Raw genomic sequence first — 27,705 nt, 5'->3', positions numbered from 1 at the left:
TACAATTACATTTTTCTGCTCCATTTATTGTCAGGAACAGACCTACGTTGGACTTTCATTAACCTTTTAAACTAACAGATGATTGGCTTATAAGGCTGTATAGGTTACACTGACTACCTAATGGTGCATAACTTTTAAACCACTGATGAACATAAACAGCTGATATCCATGATCTCTCAGCATGAGCTTTGTTTTCATGGAAGAGCCTGAGCTACAGTAACTAGTCCGAGAGCTCCATGAAACCAGGGGTTGCCCATCTCTGCCTTAGACGAGATATCCTTACATTTACTGCACATGGGCTTCTGTCTGGACAAAACAGAATCATTCTTTAGTTTTGTAATCTGACAAAAGAGGCTAAATGGAGGAAGCGTTTAGCATTTTTTCTTCCATGACCTTTAGACACTGTAAGCAAGTGAGGGGGAAAAACAATCTGTGGGGTTTTCATAAATTTCTTTATTTCAATCCTCTGGGGTAAATGCTTTACATAGATGGGCTTTTCAACACACAAGGGTTGAGGAAATGGACTGTGTATGTGTGAATGTAAACCAGCACAAAATGAATAACAAGCACATCAGCTCACATGGCACAACAAGAGTTTCTAGAAAAACAGTGCACACTTCTTAAAAAGATTGCATAATACAGCAAATCAATTCAACAGAAACAAAAATGTTTCTCCAGTGTTCAGAAGCAGTTAGACATATCACATACCTTCAAAAATAAATACTGCGAGTTTTATTTTATCCAACCTAAGGAGATCAATGAGGCATCACTGAATCTGAGCTCTAAAAATAAAGGGCTAATAAAACCTGATCTCTGTGCAATCCTTGCATTAAAGTGAACCAGATCAGCCAGTGGATAAATTCATTCAATTTGCTTCCAAATTGTGCAATCACAAATTTTCTAATAATTTTTTTAAAATCTCGATTTCTTTTTTTTTTCTCAAGGACCTGGGCACTAAATGAAGAGAGTGCAAAGCAAAAGCATTCTACAAGGTTACATATTAGTGGCTACATTTTACTGCAAGACAATTCTGAGTTCACAAAAGTGACAACACCGATATTGCAGTTAGCCATGAAACACCATTTACAGAAAGCAGTGACCACACAGACACAGGTAATCATATATTGCACTTTGGAGGAAATTAATAATTCAGTTAAAGATAGATTTCACTGGACATACCCCAACCCAACCTGAATTCAAGAAAGGAAAATCAATGTCACTGAGATGTTCTACCATACCAGTATAAGAGGCTACATTTGTGCAAAAATAAAGCTCATTTTGTAAAAAATAGCAACTCGCCACTCCCATGCACTTCAATTCACAAACAAAAGCAGTACTATCACACTAAGGAGAACAATTCCAACAACCTCCAACACATTCACATCAAATTACTGATTTTATTATAATTTTTTGCAGATGCTAAAAGCACACAGCTTCTCTAATGTGAATTGGTCTCACTGCTTTGAATACACTGCTCCTGGTGTTATGGGAAAAGTGTTTTAAAAAATTATCATAATAATAATAATAATAATAATAATAATAATAATAATAATTTGCTGCCTCTTAGAAAGTGTTACAAATAAAATTGGTGAACTCAATGACAAAAGTCTGTAATGTGCAGCTGGAGTTAGTGAAGTGTAAATATTTTAAGTATAAATATTTTAAAAGCCCTCCAAAACCCAAATTTAGTATAAATAAAATATAGTATACAGACATAGTAAATTCAACACAATGCACCACCTTAACACATAGATTACAATTTTTGAGGACTGGTTCAAGCAAGCTGTTACTACTTCCTTCTTCTCACATTCAGGGAGAGCTGTATCCCAAAAACTGTTTGTTTTTATTGGGTAGTGAGGAGAAAAATACTGAATATGTACAAAAGATTAGCAACTCCTAAATAAGCCAAAACAGACATCAACAATTTTCTACAAGCAAATTAACCCGCAACATCTTTAAGCAGCACCTTGTTTAAGAGACCACCTGGCTAAAGCAAGGACTTTTAGACAAGATTCAAGGTGCAATAGAGGACAATGGACTGGTTGAGTTTCACAGCTTGAAGCTCATTCTGGCCAATCAGAATTCGGTTGCAACAGAGTTTGACGGGGATCATCTAAACCATCCAACAACCATTCCAGAAAATGCAATCTGGACATGAAAACGGTAACATTAATTTGTACTGTAACTCTACTGCTAATCACGTTACAAGTGGTATCTATAGGAGTGAAACTTTCCCACCATTTACAAAATTAAGTATGATACAATAATTCAGTTAAGAGCTCTAATGTATAAATCGTAAACTGAGCTTTAGCAACACATCTGGAGGTCAGAACTTGGACAGAAACATGACATCTCTATACCTCTCTACAACATACAGTGGAGGCAAAATGCATGGAGACCAAGGCAGACATTTTCTACAGGAATTAAGATTTATGAAGTTTAACACTTTATTGCAAACTCCACAACAATCTGGATGCAACACAAGTAGCTTTAAGAATAACATCTAGCAATAATCTGCTTGTTCTCCTTTTTAGAACGTTTTTAGAATTGTACATCAGTCTGTTAAACTGTCACTTGTCAGCTGAAGATGGTCTTATTCTGTCGTGTTTGTTGTGTTTGGTATGTGCCAAAAACTCACTACTAACCACATAACCCCCTTACCTCCTTACCAAATGCTTATATTACTCCCAAAAACTCAACAAAAAAGAGGGGAAAAGAGCTGATAAACTGTTAATATGCAGCATAAAAAAGGTGCATTCAAACCCGCATTAAAAAGTAAATTTTTCACTGTAAAGCTCTTAGGAACTTAATCTTTGCTACAACAGTATGATAAAACAACTTTAAACACACAAACAGTACTTCTAAACAAAACCGCATCATATTACTATCATGTGTTCAAGGCCTTGCTCACAAGTAATCACCTTTTAAATAATTAAAATGGAAACAGGAAAGAGACCTCTCACTTCAAAGTCTTCCGCACTGCCTCGAGGCCGTGTTTCCGTTTCTGATAGATCTGGAGTGCTACATGCGTCAGAGCAGAGTGCATGGGAACTACATTCTCAAGCTATTGTCTCAATCATTTTGGACATTTAAACTCCTCCAAAGGAAGGCCACCGCGCAAGTTAAAATTAAGGAAAAACAAAACAAAACAAAACAAAACAAAAGACAGCCAGACAAAGACACTGACAAAGAGGGGGAAAAGTTCTTATATTTGTGAAATTTTTTTCTTGCCATTGAGACCCTACTGGTCTGTACAGGTCCATGCCTTATCATCAGGCCTTAGTCTTTGGAGAGCTGGCCATGGTTGCAGGGCCTGAAACGTGTGCTGGTGTTTGAGGAGAGGAGTCCGAGAGCTCCTCTGTTGCAGCAGAGACAGAGGAAGCTCAGCATGCCTGGGTGGCAGGCCACCATTGGTGGGGTTGTGAAGCAGAGAGTCTCCACATGCTGGTATATCTCAGCAGCTGTGCTGTGGTACTCTGAAGAGGCCATGCCACCTTCAAGGCTGAGCAATGCAGCTAGATGATGTTTCTCCCTCGGCAACTCCCTGTGCTTGGGAAGGGTCAAGCACATGCAACAAATCCTCAAGCAAAAAGAAAACTTCTTGATTTCCTTCCTTTGTCCCATATCTATATACAATAGATCTAGCAATAGATCTCATGCTACAGACACCAAAAGCACCTTTTCAGCGTTGATGTGAGCAAGCATTGGGGTGGTTAGGCTGCAGACACAATGCTTTGGTTCCGTCATGGTTCCTGATGGCATGAGATCTTTTCCATGAGTTTCTTTCTTCATTTGTGATTGATTCAACACATGTCATCACAACAGCAGGAAGGTAAGACTGAGACACCTGTTCACCAAGGCCAGTAAATAAAAGTGCATCTCCTACTGGGTGAGAATCTCAATAATAAAATAAAATTCCTCAAAAAAAATGGAAAAAAAAAAAAATAAAAAAATACCACAAAGAATGTAAGTCAGCTGAGACACACATGATGCCATCATGCTGGCTGTGTCAGTGCCTGTGCCAACTCCATGGGCCTTTGGACCCTCATCAGTGTGCACCTCGTATGGGGGCACTCATTATCTGGAGTGAGGAGAGTGGCACATGTACAAAGAGAAGGAGAGAGACAGGGAAGGAGCGAGAGAGACAGAGAGAGAGCTGAAAGGGCTCACAGCTGGTGCACAATGCTGTCAGTGTGATTGAAGGACGCTGGGCCATCCTGACGGAGCCGTTGCCACTGGAAGGTGGTGCTGAGAGAGCCCACTTCCTCCTCTTCATTCTCCTGCTCTTTAGCAAACTCCATGAAAACCTGACATATGTACACACTATTAACCCATGATCACGCAAAAAATAAGGAAAAAAAAAAACTAAATTTGATCTAAATTCTAATGTAATCAAAGACATGACTAGAGTTGCTGGGTTGTGATATATTATTGAAAAGCATCACCAACCTGCTCCAGTGTGCACTGAGAAAAGTTATACTCTTCAAAGTTGAAGTTCTGCTTAGCTGCACAGAGATAGGAGTGCATGTAAAGTCAAAGTAAATAAAAGGAACAAAATAGTAGTTATTATGTATTAAAATTTAGTGTTCTGTGGGCACTTACCACTCTCTAACCGAGAGAAAGCCTGGGCCAGTGATTTTACATCCTCCATTGGAATCTTATAAACCATCAGAGTTGCAAAGCTGCAACACAACAGGCAACAAAGGAAGGTTATCAGAAGTAAACAGACATTATGCTCTTTCACTATGCTGTTCTCAATACACACCTCTCCTGGCGTGCAGCATGAGGGAAGATTCTTAGTATCTCCTTGTGCAGTAGTGCCACCTGCTGGAGGCCTGTGAGCTCTTCTCGTAGCTTAATCTCAAGACTATAGCCTCGACCATACTTAGCCTTTAGGTGCTGGATGGAGCCAATGCACCTGCAGAAACATGAATTATGGACTCAATTTAATTTAAAGATCTTTTCATTATGGGGCACATGCACACATTCACATTAAGCAACCTAAAATACTGGTGCAGAGCATTCTGAACGCTGATAATATGCTCGGAAGTGACTGTATAGATGTGGCCAAAAGTTGAGACTGACATAAATTATGGTTTTTACAAAGTTTGCTGCTTCAGTTTTTATGTTGGCAGTTTGCTGCTTCAGTTTTTACGTTGGCAATTTGCATTAACTCTAGATTGTAAGGAAGAGTGATCAGATGAATTGCAATTAATTGCAAAGTCATTCCTTGCCATGAAAATGAACTTAATCACAAAAACCCCATTTCCACTGCATTTCAGCCCTGCCACAAAATGACCTGCTAACATCATTTCAATGGGCGCCCAAGAAAGTCCAGCAAGTGCCAGGACTACCTCCTAAAGTGGATTCAGCTACGGGATCAAGTCACCACCAGTACAGAGCTTGCTCAGCAATGGCAGCAGGCAGGTGTGAGTGCATCTGCATACACAGTGAGGCGAAGGCTTTTGGAGGTTGGCCTGGTGTCAAGAAGAGCAGCAAAGAAGCCACTTCTCTCCAAGAAAAACATCAAGGACAGACTGACATTCCGCTGGAACTACAGGGATTGGACTGCAGAGGACTGGGGTAAAGCTATCTTCTCTGATGAAGCCCCCTTCAGACTGTTTGGGACATCTGGAAAAATAATTGTCCAATAGTATAAAAGGTGAGACCATTCATGTGTGGGGTTGCTTCTCATCCAAGGGGGTGGGGCTCACTCACAATTTTACCTCAAAACACATGAATAAAGAATGGTATCAAAACATCCTTCAAGAACAACAACTCCCAACAATCAAGGAGCAATTTGGTGATAAACGATGCTTTTTCCAGCATGATGGAGCACCATGTCACAAGGCAAAAGTGATGACTAAGTGGCTCGGTGAACAAAACATTGAAATTTTGGGTTCTTGGCCAGGAAACTCCCCAGATCTCAATCCCAATGAGAACCAGTTGTCAAGCCTCAAAAAGCAGGTGGACAAACAAAAACACAGAAATTGTAATAACTCCAAGCACTGATTAGGCAAGAATGGGTTGCCCTCAGTCAGGCTTTGGCCCAGAAGCTGATATCCAGCATGCCAAGGCAAATTGCAGAAGTCTTGAAAAGAAGGGTCAACACTGTAAATATGTCTTTGCATAAACTTGATGTATTTGTCTGAAATGCTCATAATTGTACTTCGGAATACCATAAAAACATCTGACAAAAAGATCTAAAAACACTGAAGCAGCAAACTTTGTGAAAACCAAAATTTGTGTCTCAAGTCTCAAAACTTATAGCCACAGACGGACGGACAGAGAGGAGAGCGGAACTAACCGTAGCTGGCCAGAAACCATGATGGCCACTCGGTCACACACAGCTTCCGCCTCTTCCATGTAGTGAGTGGTCAAGATGGCACCACGCTGTTTGTTCTTAAAAGCAGCACGTATCGCTCTCCTGGCACAAGGGACAATTGTAATATATTAGAGCAGACGTGAAGCAGGAGGTGTGTTCTATGAAAGTGTACTGATTGCATGGGTTATAATAACAGGAGACCCTAATGCACAAATTAGATTACATTACCTAATTTAGAGCTTTCAGCAGACATGCTATGTGCATGTGATTATCTGCTGAAATGGCTGTGCTGATACATTAACCTTTGACCAGGTTTCATACTCATTTTCAATAAGTGTCTGACTGGACCAGTCACATATTCAGTTTGTCAAAAAACCCAGTCAACGTAATAAAGCTTGGGAAAAAAAATCAAACGACATCTGAGAATTGCCATCTACTGTCTACATATTCAGAGCTATAGAAGTATATATCATAGCTATAGAAGCATACATAGTTAAATTAGAGAAAAGCACAAAAATGTGCATAGTGTGCCGACTGGGAACCCTTTATATGGACAAATAGACATAGAAGTATAGATGGTTGAGTACAAAATGTAGTACAAAACAATCTTACCACATGCGCTGCTTAGATTTGGGGTCCATACCAGATGAGGGCTCATCAAGAAGCACAATCTGTGGATTCCCCAGCATGCTTAGAGCAAAGCACAACTGCAAACAAACAACAAATACACAAAAAAGCAAATCCTGTTATTGAGAGCTCTACTGAGGCATGATCAAACATAAAAACCAAAACCAACAATCAAACATGAAAATGTTACTACACAGAAATACTAGTACATGTATCTGTGGACCAGATTTGCTGAGTTTTAGTGTTTGTCTCACCTTTCTCTTGAGGCCTGCAGACAGGTTTTTAGCCTGTTTATGAAGATGCTCCTTTAACTCCAGTGCATTAACCACTCTAAGATCACACAAAGACACACATATAAATGTCTCTCTCCATGTGCACAAACTAAACTCACAGACCAATATTTATCAGAGGTTGAATACTGATCTATATCTGAGTCTCCACTGGGACATTTAACTATATTCTCAAAAGAATATAGGCCCTCTTTCTCTCTAAGCATTAATATAGGATATAGAGGTACCGTCTGATGATGTTTGGTACATCATTGTGGCGTAAGCCCTTAATGGCAGCATAGATCTGGAGGTGCTCTTGTAGGGTGATCCTAGGCCAGAGAGGGTTCACCTGAGGGCAGTAGCCTACATGCTCAAGTGGGTTATCCACTGGCCTGAACTCTGTGCTGTAGTCTCCCATCAAAATCTGCAAAACAGGATGTGTATACATGATAATGTATGTATGTATAAAAGTGTTTTATTTAGCCCTTTTAGAGACCATTAAAAATTAGAGGCTGGTAGTACACACTTGTCCTGCAGTGGGATTTGTGTCTCCTGAGAGCATGTGCATGATCGTGCTCTTCCCTGCTCCATTAGGCCCCAGAAGTCCCAGCACCTCACCTGAGCAAGAGCCACAAGAGAGGTAACATTAGGTTAGCACGCACAATACTAGGTGGTCATTTCATGCATGGTACAGGAAGTCAGAAAAAATATGCATCCACCTTTTCGGACACAGAAGGAGATATTTTTAGCAGCCACTTTTCTTCTCTTTCCAAGGGAGAAGCCTTCTTTCTTTCCAGAGTACTGCTTGCGCAAGTTACTCACTACCACCACAGGTTTCTAAGCACACCACAAGAGAGACAGTCTACATCAAATGTACTTTTTCAATGTCTACAGTACTTAGGTATATCAAAAGTAAAGTGCAAATGTCACCAGAGCTCAGACAGTAAGACTGAAACATCTTTATCACTATTGATTTAATATTGGGGCAGTCAGTACGACTTGGCACACTACCGGGAGAGCTCTGGCATTAGAAATTTATGGTACAGCTTGACTGTTGTATGAGAAAAAGTTCAGGATTAAGCATCATACTGCCCACCTCTTCACAGCACTGACAAGTAAGGGCCTCTTTCACTCGAGCCTTCTCCACCAGAATATCCTCATCCTCATCCTCGTTTTCCTCTGGGTTCCGCTGCACTTTGCCCTTGGCTTTAGAAGAGATCCTAAAAAGAGAAGAGCCAAAAATCAGCAATGCAAACTTTAAAGGGGTTTAAAATGTAGATTTCCTAATTGACTTCAGCAAACACCCAAGCAACCCCACCCACCCACCCATCATCATCATACTGATATTAGGCATCCTTAAATGGTTTACATAAACGGGGTGTTTCTTCTGAGCACTTTACCTAGACATGCTAAATACAGCCCAAAATTGTAAGTTACAGTTGCTTGTAAGACTGAAAAGGATCCTAAAAACAAGTACTAAAAATGCTAATTAGGACTCTACACCACTACATGAGGTAAATTCTCATTTTCAATATCCGGATAAATAAGTGGCATAACAATAGATGCAATTTGATAATTCAGATTACTTCATGACAGTATTAGACAGACACACAACTCCAAAAAATCTACATTAAATTATATATGACTTGCTTCTTTGATAACAAAGATAGCCAGCAAGGGCCAGAATGGCCACAAACCAAAACCCACATGGAAAAATAATACTCTGTGGCATGATAGCTAGGGCTACATTGAAAAATTCTGTGTCATTCAGTACCCAAGTAGTAAGTCATAGCATCCATGAGCAAATAAGCATGCTTGTTCTGAAGTGTAGACTGTTAATTGGCTAATTTACATTCTGTAAGCATGTTCTTGATTAGTCTGTAATCCGTTGCAGTGAGTAAATATATCACTTCCAACACCTCACACTCTTTTCTGGTTTAAGCCACATTTTCTTTCAGTTTGTAATTAAAAAGAACACATCAAAAAAGAAGCATTCATGTTTGCAGTCTGTACAGGTTGTTGAAAGATAACAGACTGTTGTGTATTTTTCTTGATTCTGTTTACTAAGAACATGCTGCCACACCCTGCCTTTGCCAATAAACATCTCTTTGGATTTGCACTCTCCACTACAGATTCACCCACCATGGGCAAAATGGCAAATACTGATCACATCGTAAAGCACTCATTCCTCACTCAGAGTGTCTGAGAGTCACAGGAAAGCACATAACAGTGTTACTCTTGTTACACAAATAGGTAGCCCAAGCTTGTGAGGCAGAGACTGTAACATAGGTATTGCAGGAGATGTGTTTTATTTTAACCTGCACAGTTGGTCATTCTTCATAGTCTGGCCTCCATAGCGGATCTCTAACCACCGCAGCAAGAAGAGCAGCAGAATGCATTGGAGGTAGGGCTGAAAAACAATTTATACAAAGTAACAAAATCATGAAATATCTGTAAGATGCATACACATATGCAAAGTCTGAGAAACTCACAGCTATAACAGCAATAAGTAGATTCTTCCAAAGGAACTCCTCATGGAAAGACAGAAGAAAGGTGGCCTGAAAGATAAAATATTTAATAAATCTCCCATTATGCATACAGCACAAGATGACATTAACTCAATTTTAAACTACAGGCTAAGGTAGCCTAAGGGCCACCCATATTACTTTCTGTGCAAAATACAAATCCTAACCAGTCTCTTATGAACATGTCACTTTTCCCAGACTTTCAGATTTTCTGATGCAGAATTGTCCAGGCTGATGAATCTGATGTAATTAATTATTTGAAGAATGAATACTGTGAATAATATCAAACTGCTCACCTTGGTAATGCAGTTGAGGCAGGCAATCAGGGGGTATAATGGATTGAAGAAACATAGTGTGTTATGTAGGGCGCGTGTCAGGCCAGGATTATCATTCACAAAGGCCAGCTGGACCATGGAGGCGGAGACTACACACACCTGAGACACCATACATACAGAGTCTGTTTTAGTACTACACAGCAGTATTACTTCCAAGAAGTTCAGTGTTTAAGTTAGGCATGCACAATGACATCGCAATCGTACTGGCATCAGACAGATGTATTGTACTCTAGAAGATTAGGCAATGCTGGGCTCCAGTGCTAAAATCTTTGTATTTTATTCATTTTACTGCATTTGTAATCCTCAACAAATAAAGTGCTACACTTCTATGTAAGTCATATCCAGATGGAGCTAGTCCTAGTTTCTACATTTTATAAAAGTTTATGTATAAGCATCAGTAGACGCATACATGAAAAATACTGGATATCGGACCAAAATCCTCACATCGGTACATCTCTAGTTTAAGCATCCATCAATCTTTTTGAACTCCAACTTACAACAGAGCTGCTCATCCCTGATCAATCATTATTTCAGACACTTATTTTTACTGACAGGTTGATCTCAGTTTGTGGCGATTTCTCAGGCTGTGACTCACCATCATAGAGACGACAGAGAAAAAGTCTCTGTTGCTCTGGACTTTGGCAAACATGAATGAGACGCAATAGGTGAAGAGGATCATGGCGGGGCCAAATCCTATTAGGCAGAGAATCTGAAGACAAACAGCACAGATAGACATGAGCTTCAGCATATACAAGATCCAGTATGTTTGCTCATGCAGTATGTGGGCTGTGCATTCTATAAGAGCTATGAGACTGCAAATAAAACACAGTAAACAACAAAACAAATACTGTAGTGGTGCAGATTGATACAAAGTTGTAGACATAAGCATGTGTTTGGGCACCTGTGCGTATTGCTACGTTTGTAATGACGACGGCTAGTCAACAAACGTCAAGACTCATTTTAAAATAAGGCTAAATATTAGTGGCATTTCGTGTGTAGAGCACAATACCAGCTAATATAAATACAATAAATCTGTCTTATCTGCTATGTAAATATGCAAATAGATATACTTCTATTCCTACTCTCTCATACTTTACTCTAACTTGTGCCTACTTTTTTATTTCTGCCTAATATATGTAAGTTTATGTGCTATTATATGTCTTGCTGCTGTAACACTGCAATTTCTCTTTGGGATCAATAAAGTTAAATGAATACATGTGTATCGTGTGTGTGTAGTTTCCCTCACCACAGACATGATGTTGCTGTTGGACAGCAGGTTTGTGGAGTGGAAAGCGAACAACGTGCTTGTCATGCAGATGAGGATGAGGTAGTAGAAAGGGATATCTACAGCAGCCTGCCCACACCAGTACGCAGATGGCACCATACCAGAAATCCTCAGCGTTGAACGACACTTTATCTAAAATAAGCGCAAAAGATATCCTACTTTTGTCACACTCAACTCTTTTGCCATCACAATCACTGAATCGGTATGCAGATAACAACCCGTTACACTAAATTACATTCCACTGAAAAAAGCAAAGAAAGAAATGCCACCAGATGGCATGAATAATGTCAAAGCTAAACAATACAGTACTGTCCAAAAGTCAGAGACCACTGTTTATTTAATATCCAGTCAAAACAATCATTAAGTTCAAGTTATTCCTTGTTCAGTTTCATATATTAAGCAGAAAATTACACAAAGGCTCTACAACTAGATACAATGGATTTCTTCAGTATTTAGTGGGTCTTCCTTTTCCTTTGTTACAGCTTCCATTTGTTTCAAAGAAGGGACATTTTTCCAAACCTCCAAAGATCATTCTTAGAAGTTGGTTGCGTTTTCTGCTTTTCACACTTCAAGTAATCCCATATTCAGACACAATATGTGACGTTGAGGTTTGGGCTCTGGGGTGGCCAGTTCCTTATTCTCAAAACACAAGCAGCTTCTTTGTTTGATTTGCAAATTTTCTTCCTTTTCTCAGTAACAGCTTACTGACAGCTACACGTCCTTTCAGACACACAGCATTGTCTTTATAGTGGAAGGACATACAGAAACACTTACAGATTTTTCAGATCTAAACCAACAATGGTGTTTGGATTTCCTCCCATCTCTCAAGATGAAAGCTTTAAGTACTGTTTATCTGATTGTGATAGTTTTGGTGGTCTCCATTTTGTCTTTTTTTTTTATTTTTTAATAAACGTTTATGAACAACAGTTCTGTTTTTTTACACTTAGTTTTCGCACTTACTCATGTATTTTCCTTTGACTATGCCATGCTTTATGCAAATGGATTATCTTGCATATAATATCTAAAATACATAAAAAATTAATAACTGGTACTTAATGGCCGTTTTGACTAGAAATAAAATTAAGTATGGTCTGTCAGTTTTGCACAGTACTGAACGTGAAATCAATATATGGCTTATAAGCATCTCTACATATATGATTACCTCTCGATCTCGCGTGTGGTCCATTGCAAAATAGGCTGGCATGCCAGCTGCCAGCATACCCAGTATCACAGCCTCAATGTAAACTAGAGCATAAGACGTCGAGTCTGGAATTTGCTAGGATACAAATGAACAGAATAATCATTTTGTACTTTAAAACTACACATACTGAACCACTACTTCCTTTCCATCATAATATTAATGAAGATATGGATAACAGTGTGAATTTAGAGGAATTCTGCAAGACTCACATAGTCAAAGGGTTTGGACCAGGTGCTGATATGCCCAGTACCATTGAAGCCTCTGAGCAGGGCATTACTAAGCACATTCACCACCATTGGCAGAGAGTGCACTGTGGTGCTGTTGAAGGCTAAAATGTAACTAAAACCCTACAGAGAGAGAGAGACACACACACGACAGAGAAATATTTACTAGTTTATCACTTACTTCAAATGAGGACCAAGGCACATAAACACAAACAGAAAAGAGAAACAGAGTAGGATGAGAACATTAGAAGCATGTGTGAAAGAGGCTAAGAGGGATTCAAATTCTGCATCATTCTGCCTCTCCTCCCAGCTCGGCCTCCAGCTCAGAGATCCAAGGGCCACTACACAGATAAGAACTCTTAGCCACAGATACACAAGCAAAGCCGTACTGCTCTACAGCTCTCAGCCTGAGAGGATCAAGAGCTCCATTTAGCAGCTCCACCTCACTCCAACTTAATATGCTTCCCACCCACACTTGAATGCATTAACTGGCTTATTTAATCTGCAAACACAAGTCAAGATAAGAGTCAGAGGTAAATGAGATCCTTTTATGGATACACTAAAGTTGACATCTCTAAAGTTATTAAGTGCTTCACAAATAGCAGTTTTAAGTGAAACCCTGAACCTGGATCTTTACATGGAACAAAATCTACCTAAAATTTTCAACTGATCCACACTGAAGCTGTTCGAAGCAAAAGCAGTCTGTTGCTGGGCGAGTTGCTATGGAGCGTGTTTTAAGTGTGACTCACCTTACTGGAGCCTGTTACATTGACAGCAGCACTGTGAGGTGCAGCAGACATGTAGTCCGGTTTCCTCATCATTTCCACCTTAATGTCCTGAGCTTCCAGAGTATGAACAAAGCCTGATATATCAGAGTCTACCAGAGAGGATGCAAGATGAAAGGAAAGCTTAACCCAAAAAACTCAACTAGCAAATAAATAAAGGCTAGCAATGGCAAGTCAGCATTATGCAAATTATGTTACCACATTTTGTAATTAATAACTTTAATTAAACATTATCTACAAATAGGGCAAAAATATTGTTCAATTGATCATTAAATAGTCTGCCTGTCCTGCCTTTCTGAAATCAATAAAAGACCCTTCTATCCAAGAAAGCAGACAGACCAGACGAGTTCAGCACGAGCAAGCTGGTGGCATATTTGCGAGGGGCTTCGTTTCGGTGGAGCAGGTAGATCGGCTGGAACTGTCTGTCAGGGGAGTGGATCTGAATATTCCCTGTAGCCAGTGAAAGAACCAGCACCGCAGTCAAGAAGACCAGGAATAGCGTCACACTGATGTATGAACAAGAAATTAATAAGAGAGAGTGCGCAGGAGTGCGCGAGAGAGAGAAAAAGAGAGAGAAAAGAAAAATGAAAAAACAGGGAGAGAGAGAAAAAAAGACAATAGTATGACTCAAAAGGGAATACAGGGGAAAAAAAAAAACTCATTTAATATTTAAAAGTAATTGCTACTGCAAAATAAGATACTTTTCTGTTACGAACTGCCTGCACTCACTTATAGATGATGGGTTTCCTCTCTCTCTGCAGGTTGAGCATATGGAGCCAGGCTACAGTGCTGAATTGCTGCCTCCACAGGGCATGGCCCTTCACTGCATCCTGCCTGCTCTCTGAGAAGGTCAGCAGCCTCTGGTCCATGTCGTCCAGAGAAGATGCATCACCTTCCTCTTCCACCTTGTCCTGGTTAAATACACTGTAGTCTGAAACAGAACAAGAGACAAGTTCAGGTCAAACTCGTACAGAGTTTGTAAAGCATCTGAAAGGATCAGGTTTTGTGCTTTGCAAGCCTGTCACAACACTACGTGGCAAAAAGAATTGATCCAACAACACACTTTACAGTGAGATTTTTTTAAGAATAACTGGGTTTATACTCTACAAAATCACTCTTCCAATGGATCATAAACCTAATCACAGGAATAAGAGGCTACTGCTTCATGTCAGGGCTGCTGGAACCATGGGGGCAAGCAGGCATTTAACCCACCACTTTTTAAAGCACTAGGCTTACCGACAAAACAATCTGATCAATATAGAAACGTCAGCATGTGTAATCTGGTGCACTTTAGCCACAGCAGTGTGAAACCAACCGAGCCAAAAGAAAAAGATACAATATTACAAAAACCCAAGTTCTGATGCAGACTTTAGAAAATGAACTGGCCATGAAAAGAGCTTAACAACACTTTTGCCACTTTTGTAAGTGTGGCATCACCCCGACTCATTTTAGAGCAAATTTTAGAGCAGGGATACACTAATCCTAACCAAACCACAATACTGGTTCCAATACCTGAACTCACAATGTCGGCTGATGCAAAGCAGAGATGATATTTTTTGCTTCAATTTAAAATCTGCACCTCTTAATGTGCAGAAAAGAATCACATAAGAAATAAATCACTGCTCCGACAGTGTTAAAGGTATAGAAGGTGTAAAACCCACTGCTCTAAAGGAGGGTGTGCATGTCTTACCTGCTTGGTCCACTTCAGCTTCCGCCTCCAGACGTAAAAACACATCTTCTAACGTAGTCATGGAAACACCATAGTTAATGATGCCCAGATCGGGCCTACAGTCCAGCTCAGCAAAAAGCCCTAAATGCAAGATAAGAGAGGCATTTTTTTCCCATATTCAACCAAGCACATCTCATAACAGAGCAACAAACATCACCAACGACAAAACAGAAGGACAATAATAGCAGACTGATCACTTGTGTCTTTTTGTGACCAAGTAGTTTCTCTCTCTTGGTGGAAATTAAAACATTAAGAACATCTACTGTTTACCTGATTTACATCAATAGATATGTCTCTACCTTTCATTATAATGAGATACATTACACAAACCTGAGACATTTGCAGACCTGGTAATGCAAGCAAAACATCGTGTACACTATGCATGGTGCTGAAGCACCATGATGCTAAACTCACTAGTCAGCATTACTAAACTGCGAGGAACACTGTTATTCAGTCAAGCATAAGGCGGTTTGGTCTATAGCAGATGGTAAAGCAGAAGGTTAACAGAAGCCAGACCTGGAAATGTTTCCATGCTTTCGAAAGGCAGTGTGAATGTGAGCTCAGCCTCCTGTTGCCGTGACAACTGAGCCTTCGGAACATGTTGCTTGACCAATGAAGCGAGGCTGTCTACCTCACAGACTTCAGCCACAGACATCCTACACAAAGTGAAATCACACGTTTAGAAAAAAGGCAGCATCTTGATACCTTGTCACTTTTCCAAACACACACACACACACACACACGCCTTAGGAGGGCTGAAAGGAGCTGTTTATCACACATCTAGACACCACATCAAGGAGTAGTCATTAACTATGTTGAATGATATTGGCCCTTTAATGTTTTTATGCAATTCCAGACACTGAAATTAACAAGTTTCTGTGCTAAAGTAAGAGGTCTGTGTAGTATCAAAAACACCTGTTATTCAGCAGTTATGCATTCAACAATTAAAATACAAATAGTTCATGCAAAATAAAAAAAAAGAATCTTAAGTATTGTATTGCAAGTGTAACATTTTCAAGCCAAAATTTACAAAAAGTTGCAATGGTGAATATTCACATCTCTAGATCAAACTGGCAACTAACCCATGCCTTAAAAATCATACCTTAGCTGTAATTCTTAAGCTGCGCATGACATAGCATGAAACACTGACCTGAGGTGGTATCCAACTCCACACTTGGTTTTGAGGTAGAGAGACGAGCCCACACATTTCAGCTGACCTTGAGAGATGACTGCTTTACGATCTGTGCAATAGGAAGGTTGAAGAGAGGGAAAATAAAATATGATTGATGTTATGGTTTGGGCAGGGTTGGGAGGGACAGTTCAAGAGAATAATGAGGGCTTGACTGTTGTGTACCTGCAAGTATGTCTGCCTCATCCATATAGTGTGTGCTGAGGACAGTAACTCTGCCTGCTCGTCGACTCTTCAGTAGAGACCATACCTGGTGACGTGACACTGGGTCCATGCCTGCTGTGGGCTCATCAAGGAGCAGGATCTAAAGCATGCACACAGGTACATGCATGCAGACATTCATACATACAAACAAACAAAGAATGAATCCACTAAGACAAGACAATCAATGATAACCACATTACTGCACAGCTGAGCAAGTGTCCTCTACCTTGGGATCTCCTAGAATGGCAATGCCCACAGACAGCTTCCTTTTCTGGCCTCCACTCAGGTTCTTGGCCTGTGCATCCATGATCTTCTCCAAGTCCAGATCCTTCAAAACTTTCCTAACCTGAGGAAAAACAAGCACATTCTTACCTCAAAACACACAGAATAAAATTAACTGATAGTGTAACCATGACCATTTTTTTGGCTTTGCTGTGACCAGATCACATCTACATCCACTTCTCTTGAGACAAAGCTGTGAAGACCAAGTGGTGATATGTTCTCACCTCACTATCAATATCACAGGGCAGAATGCCTTTTATGGCTGCGAAGATCCTGAGGTGCTCTTCTACTGTCAGCACATCAAAGATTATGTTGAACTGGGGGCAGATCCCCACAAGCTGCTTCATCTCAGCCCCATCCGCTATCTCAGCCACCGGGGAGCCATAGATGGTAGCAGAGCCTGGGGTCAAAACACAACCAATTACATCTGACATGACACAAAGATCTTGCACCTCAAAGACAGCTTATAACAACTACCAGTTAACTCTGTACTTTACACATACTTAATTTTAAATAAGAGGAGACCTTAATGCTGAATAGCAGGCTTGTGTACTCAGAAAGTTAGTCAGCATGTTTTTTAGAATTACAAAATACTAAACATGTTTCACCAACGATCTCAAGTGGTTGGAAGGCATTTTCAATAATTTCACTAATTAAATTTGGGAACACTTAAATATGCTCAACTAGCAAAATTCAAATGAACAAAAAAATTCAAAACATTACAATATGCACTGAACTTTTGTGCTCAGACCAAAATAATCTTACAACAGACCAAGATCTGATAGAACCAGACCTTCTGTTGGAGGACAGATGCCACATAGGATGTTCATAAGTGTAGATTTCCCTGCTCCACTGTGACCCAACAAAGCTGTGATTTGACCCTCGTAAATGTCGAAAGTCAAACCTAAAAACAAACACAGTTTTTCTGTAATTATTAAAAAAAAAAAAAGTGATAACGCTATTATATATTAATAAAAACAAAAATGAGTCATAATATTTGACAGGCACACATCACATGTAAAAACAAAAAGAACCTGAGTTCACACAATGGTATATACCAGTGATTGAGAGATATACACACCACCCAAACACATATATACATATACCATTGATGCAGAGGTGTATATTGGGATTTCAGAGACACATATGCTGCCTTCAAAACAATGTCTATTCCCAGGAAGTCCATGATTATTTAAGCAAGACAATGCCAGGCCTCACTCTGCATGTGCTACAACAGTGTGGCTTTGTACACACAGAGTGCGTGTGCTTGACTGGCCTGCCTGCAGCCCAGATCTGTGTCCTATTGAAAATGTATGGTGCACCAGGAAAAGGAGAATCAGATAATGATGATTATAGACTGTTGAGCAACTGATTGAGCAACTGATGTATGCTCATAAAACACTCCTATGTTGTCAGTGCGGACTCGCCATTGCAGCCATGTGCAATCAAAGTGAGGAGGACTAGTGTAGCACGAACAACAGTTGGGGTCGCCATGTTCAAAGCTTTGGTTTTATTTTCGCTTTATACTGTAAGCTACATCAGTAGAAACATGCACAAAACACTCAAAATATGTTCTGCTTTGCTGCCATGTCATGTTAGTTCTGGCATAAATCTAGGTTGCTTTAGCCTAATTAACAGTGATCAGAGTACAGAGCTGATTAGCACACCAAGCTAGCTGACAACATGGATCTGATTGAATTTTAGACACGTGATCGTGTTCGTCTCAGAAATAAGATCTGAGTGGATTCCATTTAAACACAGAAAAATTAGGTGTTATCATCCTTTTATTATTTCACAGTCTCACTAACCGAGTAATAATACAGGCCTTTACATTCATTATTGCATTTGCTGACTGAAAGAACAGTAATAATCACTACAATGGGCTGAAAGCTTAAGGATTTTCTTGATGAGTTTGTCTTATTTGACTTCACAAAATATTTGGTGGGTCATGAGAAACACTTCCTATACAGGTCAGTTCTGGCTTGCCAAGTGTACCATTAAAATATTTTTCTTTTTTTTCTTTTTTTTTTACTTACTTAAGAAAAGACTTAGACATTAAAGGAGTGATGAACTAAGACCCTACCTCTTAGTGCCTCCACTGTGTTGTCCTTCTCTTTATAGGTTTTACGGATGTTACAGATCCTGAGTGGGTCAGGACAAAACACACACGCGCACACACACACACACAAACACACACACACACACACACACACACACACACACGATGGATATTAAATGACAGTTTTGGCAGCATGCCATGTCTTTCAGAAAGATGCTGTGGCACTGGCCCCAATCTCTGAGGGCTTTGTTGGATTTAAGCACAGCACACAGAGCTAGAGCTAGTGCTCACCAAATCTCTTTATCAGTTACCATAAGCCAAAAGGCATGAGCACTTTACTGCAGAACATCCAAACATGTATTTATGTGTTTACTTCCCCCTCCCAGGGAATGAAGTCGTAGCAAATTAGCAAAATCTGACATCTGCATTACCTCACATCACGGAGAAGCTTTATAAAGACTGAAATAAAATGTGGGGTTTCATGTATGTTTAGTAAGGTTTGTTTAGTGTGGGTTGCTGATAATGGTTTAAAAGGTTAAACTGGTACCTGATCGCCTCTTTGCCTCTAAACTCCGGAGAAACAGGCTCCACAGATTCATCAGCCGTAGGAGTTCCATTCACCTCTACCTCATACACAGAGCTCACTTCCACATAGCGCTTGCTGCGTGTCGACCAATAGGAGGGCTTCAGGAAGTAAATCACAGAACGCCTCATTCCAAACTCCCCTAAAAGAAAAATAAACAAATTACAAAGGTGAAGATTTATTGACTGATGGTTTCACAAAGCACATTTACACACAGATTGATTGACTACTGATACTTAAAAATACATTTATTGTTCCATTGATTATTGGCATACTATTTCACCCAAATAAACATCAAAACCTAATTTCCAAAACAAGTTATAATAGGTTGTCATCAAATAATGTGGCTTTGAGTCTCCTCTGCCAACCCCTGGAACTGAACCACAACGGTAAGGTATATTACTTTAAAAAGTCCTGCTTGTGGGAGGATGAGGACTATTCAAGACGGAAGTAAGGGATGTAGCTTTGAGTCTTACCTGGCATCACCTGGTCTAGATAAACAGCGAGCAGCAGATAGAGGATGCAGTCTAGGAAGAGCATCAGCAGCGGCACATACAGTGCATGAGGGCCATTAGCCAGAGTGGAGAACACAGCACCATCTCCTTGGGCCTCCAGATACACCACCTACACATAAATACAAAAATGATTTTACAACAACATATAGCAATGCCAGGGTTTTAAATTTTTTTTACAGGGTTTTTCTAGCGATTCCACACAAAATGGTTTTCTTGTGCATGCTGCTTTGACAGAAAAAGGTCTGTGAATCATCTGGACTTGCCTGAATAATAATAATTATAATAATAATAATAATGTCTTCTGTATTTAACAAATGGTTAACGGATCAGTTCAGTCAGCGAAAGCTAATGTTTCTAACAACAAATATAAGAGAACAGCCACTAATATGCATCATGAAATTACTGAAGTAGACTGGGGTTCAATCCCCGCCTGGGCAAGCACCCTACAATATACCAATAAGAGTTCTTGGGCAAGAGTCCTAGCACTACCTTTGCCTACCTATGTAAAAATTAACAAACTGTAAGTCGCTCTGGGTAAGAGCGTCTGCCAAATGCCATAAATATAAATATAATATAAATATTGTCAAACTTTATTGTTATTGATTAAATAATAGCAGATAACATTTTAGGAGACATTTATACAAAAATCCAAACAATTTCAAGGGTTCATATACTCCTTCTAACAACTGTTATACACCAGATGAATTTCACCTACATGTTATCCTGAAAGCAAATTGGTCCTTCATAACTTATACTTTCAGAAAAAAGGCGAATATCCTATGACAAAAAAAAAAAAACTCAAGTACTCTCCTTGATGAAGGCTCATGTCACAGAGGGACACTGTGTTTTTGTACTTTTTGGAAACTTACATTTCTACTATTAAATTGGCATAGACTTCTTGAAGTATAACAATGCACTGGTGAGAGGTTACCTGGGCAATGCCGATGGAGAAGGCACTGGGGGACAGTAGACAAAGCACCCAGACAGCTGGCTGGGGGAAATCCCTCATCAGCACAGTAAACAGAGACAGACAGCCAAAAACCAACGTCAGCATGGAGCCCATTGTACTCGCAAACTTGGGCTTCTTAAACAGAGGAGTGAGCATGAAGGAAAAGAAAATCTGGGGGAACACAAAAACATTGCTGTGATCTGTGTTGTCCAAAGTTCAAAAAGACCCAACTGATAAAAGATAATGAGAATAAATAATGCAGATACAAGTAATTTTCTTTTAAGCCCCTTGTGGCTTAGGAAAGCAAATCTCTGCATTTACAACAAGAGAGGTTTCTCAGACATTGCGTAAGCACCAAATTAAATCCTCAAGGGTTTTGAACAAAGTGCAAGGGCAAATCCACACATCTTGATGTTTGCTTTAGCTAAACCAAGGTTCTTATGCAGAACTTATGATAAGAAGTTTTAGATAACGTTTTTGAAGATGACATCCGTTCGGAAAACAAATTCCATAGCTTCTGCGACATATAAGCATTTGGATGTAGCTTACACAAATGTTGTACATACACAAATGCTTTTCAAGTATGCATGAATGAACAATATATGAACAATGAACCAAGTGCCAAACTAATGTTCTCATGCCAGTTACCTGAAAGTGTCCGAAAACGGTTAGAAAATGTACATTTAAAAAGTATAAATTGAACAAAGCGAAAAACAGAACTTTTGCAAATCTGTAACTCCTACTAGATCAAGAAATGAAGCAAGAGCCAAGGTCAATGGCTCCCTGCACCTTTTAGTATTTTCCCTGCTGCACACCTGCACCAACGAATCAACATGCCTTTTTAGAGTCACTCTGGGCGTGTTAGAGCAGAAAAAGTGCTAAGCTGTAAGGAAGAGGTATTCCAGGAAATCACTGGTTTAAAATAATTTTTGCTTATAGGTTTATTGCAACACACACACACACACACACACACACACACAGAGCAAATTAAGGACTTACAGTTGATATTCCATAGAGAAAGATTAGGAGGAAGATGACAAGGAAGTTGCTGTTGGAGAATAGAGGTGTCCATGTAGCGATAACAGCCATAAGAACAGACATTGTTGTCACCAGAGCGGCATAGAGAAGACCCCATGAGAGCCTGTGCAAACACACACAAACCCACAGTCAAATACATTCACGTACCAATCTCCAAAAACTCAACTGTATAATTCTGCAAAATTCAGCAAACCCTCTCATCTCTCCAGATTTTCACAACAAGCTGAATAATAGACAAAACATTCCTTTACTGGAAAACAAGCTTCAAAAGCTTTCTGATTACACTGGTAGAGCCTTACATTAAAGAAAACATTAAGTCAAAAAGCTCTTTACAATAATCCTTATCAATAACTATTCTAGCCCCATCAGTCGCCACACCTACCAAAAAGCTGTGTCATACAGCCCCATCATGCTCATTGTGTCTTTAAGCCGGTGCTCCTTCTCAGCCGCAACATTGACAATGAGGAAAGAGACGAATGGCGTGAAGGCCAGCACCAGATAGATTGAGATGAGTGCATGTGGGAACTTCTGGACCTCCACTGAGCCTGGGTGACCCATCATCACCACACGTACATTCAGCTCTCTCCACACTGAACGCTTCGTCTGCATCTGCACCAGACAAAGTAAAGATGGTCTGTGCATTCATCCTACTTTAACTAGTTTGCTTGGAATAGTGTTCTTCATGCATCAATGAGAAAACCTTTATACATTTCTAAAGGCTGAAAATGAAAGTAGTAACACTAACTTTTGTTGTCAACATAGAGATCTGATTTCAATAATGGGAGAATGTTCATTAAAAAGGAGGTAGTTACATGTGCATATACTCAAACTAAATATACACACATGTAATATTTCTGCCATCCTTACCTGGATGATAGCAGCGTCAATCAGTGACTGCAAGCGTATGAAACCAGAGTACCAGTAGTTAGCTGCACGGCAGTTCAAATAGTTGGCGTAGCAGTTTGCTGAGGGATGGGGAGACTCATTAAAGATTCCAAATATCATTTTTCTTCTTCTTCTTCTTCAACAACAAGACTCTACAATACAGTAATACTTCTTTCCTCTGTTGTTTTTACCTATGGACTCAGTGTAGTCACTAGGTGGAGGAAGCTGGTTGTAGGGGAACCGTAGCCGGTAGGACATGTTATCAAGAAACACCACTCCCACATAGCCTAGGGGTTCATAGAGGCTGGCATTCTCCAGGTCTTCCTCAGTAGAGAACATCTCTAAGCGGTCTTGCATATCTGAAAGAACAAATGCATAAATATATGCATAAGCAGAAAAGATGCTTTCAATTTCCTCTGGGCAAAAAACAGTTTCATTTCTGCTGAGAGGTTGCAGCAAGATGTGATGCATGGTTAGGCTTAGTTCATGTTTCCAGTACAGTCAAATTAGGTATTGGTCAAATCTTGGTATAGGGGAATGTTGCCTGTTGACCAATTATTATACTGATCGAAGCAATGCTCCTCTTGCTAAAGCAAAACCATCTGCACGGCACTGTGCCTTAGAACAGAGAATGATCCATCAGACTTACGTAGCTCTTGTGCCACTTCCTCCATAATCTGACTGGTGACATTTGTAATCGGGGTGTAACCCAGGCCTTTAAGTGATAGGTATGCATCATCTTCTAGCTCAGTAGTACTGATACTGCCATACGAGATGTGAGGATTCAGGGTACTGATGAGAATAAGGAGGCCCAAAAGGAGCAGAGGAAGGATCAACTCCTACACATAGAGACAAAGAAAAAGAAAAAGAGAGAGATAAACCAAAAAAAAAAAAAAGAACTGAAGAGACAACACAACGCTAATAAATAACAATAATAGCTCTACATGCCGCCATCATTCTATCAAAAATGATTTTCTATTAAGCAAGTTCCGTTACGCATTAATTAATTCTAATATATTTAATTGTTTTAATTTGAATTTATTTTATGTTGCTCTGCATATTGCAGTTGTACATGATTACAGAGCAAAACAAGAAACTGTACAATTTTTTTTTTCTTTTTAATACTGGCTATCCATTGTCTTTTGCATTCATCATGTAAGGCCTTTTGTACAGAGCAGAAGCAGTATTTGAAGGCAATCAAGTTGTCACCTAAATGTAAACGAAATACTACAGAAACTAAATCGATATACCACCATTTTAAATAAAGGCATTTTACTTAGAACTAGCCCACCTTACTTGTCTGAACCAAACATGTAATAACAGTTTGTTTGTACAAGCTGTGGCGTAAAATAAGTACAGTGCTGTCGGCCAAGTGTGTCTGGACATCTGTACAACTTTACTAGTCTGACTGAAATCAACCAGATGCTCAAGTCATAGCATAACTGTAGAAGATTCAAATGGGGAGGACCATATTTACTCTTTTACAAAATTATTTTAGGTTGCCTTCACTAGCATCACTGCACACAAGTGTCTTTACATCACTGAGCCTTGCATCTACAGCGTCAGTTTTAAAAGGATAAACATTTATCAAGCCTTGTTTATGTAAACGTTCAACTGGTAAATGGTAGAATTCCAACTACAGGGACATCTAAACTCTCTAAGCATTAAACTCAAACCATTTGCAATGCTGCTGGATCTAAAAACACACCTTGGGCAGCTATGTACATAAGTCAAGATAAGAACAAGGACACATTGTTGGATGCCAATGAGCAATTCGGACCCACACAGATAAAGTTTTCAAAATACTCAGGAGTCACAAATATTTCCAGCACATCATCCTCCATAAAATCAATAAAGTTTAGGAGGCACTTGTTGGCAAGAGGTCCAACAGAGAGCATTGTATAACATGCTGCACTTTTTCCCATTTAGTCCTATTAATAACTAGTGGAAAGAGGATTGCATCACAATACGGACAGTGACAGCAACACTGGAAGTGCAACTTTAAATGCACATGGATATTACTGGCAGCTATAGATGTGTTATTAAAGAGGGCGCCCATTTCCTTAACAGCCTATTCATTCCATGAGGCTTTCAGATACTCCCCCCAGGAAACATGCATGAAACAGGGAGATGCATTAAATATGCATTACAGCAACTTAAGTTAAAATAAAAAATGCATGACCCCTACCAAGAGACAAAAAAACAGAAAGAAATGCCTGGAGATATTTAATTTTTCTCACCCTTTCCAATATCAAAGGTGAGACCAGCAACCCTGCTGTGCTGTGAGAACAGCCCACAATGGCAATGGCAATCTTACAGAATAGAGCACTATGCCTTCAGAATCAGAAGACTGAGCAAAGGTTCTCCTGGGCACAGTCTTTTATATGCCTGGGCGTTAAGAGTTTCTCTTTGTTAAAATATATGTCATCAGAAATATCACAATATGCAGTGATACTGACTTCACAGATATCTTCCCCTTTAGCAGCCAATGAGATCATGAATGACTACGTAAGAGAATGAAAAGCTTCCATCCCTCATAAATAAATACATTGAAAATTCAAAATTATATAGAACGTCTTATTCCTTGTTCCTAAGCTTGTCTAGAATGCTGCTCCCAAGATTATTTTTTTCCATTAAATTGATCAAGTGAAGGTCTTTAAGTCATGAACTTAACATTAGTATGTGGCTAGTGGCCATGAAAAGCTAACGCTGACAACATTAAAAAGGAATTCCATAGATTTCTGCATAAATAAACCACTAAGGTGTCAATAATCATTCAGAGTGGTTTGATATGAAATGCTCCATTCCAGAGGAAACTGCCAATTCAGAACTATTCACAGTGGTGGTGATAGGAACCAGATTCTAAAACCTCTAAAAGCTACCTTACAGAAATTTGAAACATGCAATGGTTACAAATACATTGCCTGATGTCTGAGACATTGCCTTGTATTAGTTCTGAGATAAGTTTTTGGCCTAAAATGTATTTAGAAATACATCCAGAGTACTAAAAGGCAAAGGAATCTTATTCTTTCTTTTACCATTATTTGTCTATTACCAGCATTACATTAAACAACTCAGAAGACTTAAGGGTACACTAGTCACTTTGGATAGTAATTAAAATTAAAAATGCAAATAAAATTACTATATTCATGTCGTAAACATCATGACCCCTGAGGGGTATTTCACAAAGCAAGATGTCCCAGTTAGTCAGACAATTTAAGCCCAATTTAAGTTCAATACTGTCTAATAGGAATGTCCCTTCTTCTCCTATTAGTTAAGTTTGATTGCAGGCTTACATTTTCTGGTTAAACTAAGAAATACTGCTTTGTGAAATACTCCCATCACCACCATTATAAAGAATCTGAGTTGGTACGTTTCTCTATGACGCACCATTTCACATCAAAACACTCTTAACTTTGTTAACATCTCAATTAACCAAAAAAATGTTTAAAAATCTGTAGAATTCCCCTTTAGGCTACATGTTTACTGCAAGTGGCCAAGTAAGGAACAAAGGCTGAACTAACTACACATCAAGAAATAAAACAACTTAAGAAATACGATGCATGTTAAGAGCACAGTTCAGGGTACTCATATGTTGTTCCCAAACCGTAAGGAGGATTTCACAAGGATAATGGATAAACAAACTCTGATATACAGTAAAGAGCTCACATCTCAAGGACTTTGCAAAAAAAAAAATGCACAAAAATGCACCTGCAGACTTTGTTGCTTGGTTCTCCATTTGATCAGCAGATTTTTGTACAACAGGCTCCTCGTTTGATGCCAGACTCCAGCATCTCTTCTGTTTAGGGGCTGCATTCTTGTTGCATGCTTCAACAGGCTTGGACAGGGACGAGCTCGCACCTCGACGTTGGACACAGCTGCACAAGCAACGACAGAGATATCAAAACTAGCGAGCGTGAAAAAGAAAAGTGGCGCAAAAGTTGTTCAGCCCGCACCTGCAGTGGCCGCCGCACCGGTGTGGACAACCACAGTATTCGAAAGTCAATTTCAGACACTAAACCACTTCCCTAGTTAGCACAATTTTAGTATTTCTACTTAACTTAGCTGTTCGCCAGACAGGGAGAATTCATTAACCGCATAGCCCTACTGCCAATACCAGTGCTGTTGGCTGAGGAACCGCAGTTAGGCTGCTTTCACGCATTTTGCGATGCTGTACTAAATAAAACGTAATGTACAGCATTTATGTATTTATTAAACTTGTTATACTTCTTTGAAAGAGATACGCCAGCTAGCAAGTCACATACGCCGCGCACTGTTCACAAACTAAGCTAGGTGGTTGTTAGCTGCCAATGCTAGCTAACGCGAGCTAACGACAAAAACAAACTGTACTCTACGTTAAACTGTCAGTCACAAGAAACGGACTTACGTATGAAATACATTAAGGCATGTCTTTCTCCTAGGAGGCGTTTACTTTGTCAAAATGTAATGTTTTAAATGCTGGGCATGGTATCTTCTGCTTCGTCTTCCTTTTCAGCACTGCCAGTAAATGAAATACGTACACATACACAAGCACACACAGACATCAAGCTAAGCTAAAGCTAACAGCGTTGGCAACGGCGGTCTGTGACGCTGGCCAATCAGGAGCCCGCGTTCTCGCCGGGGTTAGATGCTTGGTTTTCATTGGTTGTTCATGCCTGCCAGTGACCCTGGCCTCAACCACGTAGGTGGGTAAGGG

At 39.7% G+C, this 27,705-nt stretch overlaps 1 protein-coding gene across 1 annotated transcript; it reads right to left on the bottom strand.

Moving 5' to 3' along the window:
• Positions 1-440: 440 nt before the first annotated feature.
• Positions 441-27,409, bottom strand: abca5 (ATP-binding cassette, sub-family A (ABC1), member 5). Its single transcript, XM_036572463.1, has 39 exons — positions 27,397-27,409; positions 26,721-26,887; positions 23,659-23,848; positions 23,201-23,368; positions 22,992-23,089; positions 22,507-22,733; positions 22,086-22,227; positions 21,069-21,257; positions 20,099-20,246; positions 19,587-19,764; positions 19,064-19,122; positions 17,774-17,884; positions 17,205-17,380; positions 16,925-17,044; positions 16,660-16,798; positions 16,456-16,546; positions 15,822-15,961; positions 15,267-15,386; positions 14,306-14,507; positions 13,916-14,082; positions 13,541-13,668; positions 12,777-12,914; positions 12,529-12,642; positions 11,328-11,498; positions 10,677-10,790; positions 10,043-10,180; positions 9,714-9,779; positions 9,540-9,631; positions 8,318-8,441; positions 7,941-8,058; positions 7,748-7,839; positions 7,470-7,645; positions 7,207-7,282; positions 6,938-7,032; positions 6,308-6,427; positions 4,766-4,918; positions 4,603-4,682; positions 4,450-4,505; positions 441-4,307 (listed from the first exon to the last, which is right to left on the bottom strand). Exons 1-39 carry the CDS (start codon positions 27,407-27,409, stop codon positions 4,167-4,169), a joined length of 5,037 nt encoding a protein of 1,678 aa, XP_036428356.1. The 3' UTR covers positions 441-4,166.
• Between the last annotated feature and the right edge of the window lie 296 nt (positions 27,410-27,705).

The sequence above is a fragment of the Colossoma macropomum genome, unplaced genomic scaffold (genome assembly GCF_904425465.1).
Source record: "Colossoma macropomum unplaced genomic scaffold, Colossoma_macropomum, whole genome shotgun sequence".
In the NCBI taxonomy this organism is placed as follows: Eukaryota; Metazoa; Chordata; class Actinopteri; order Characiformes; family Serrasalmidae; genus Colossoma; species Colossoma macropomum.
The sequence above is the reverse complement of the archived record's forward strand: the minus strand, read 5'-3'. Positions and strand labels throughout refer to the sequence as shown.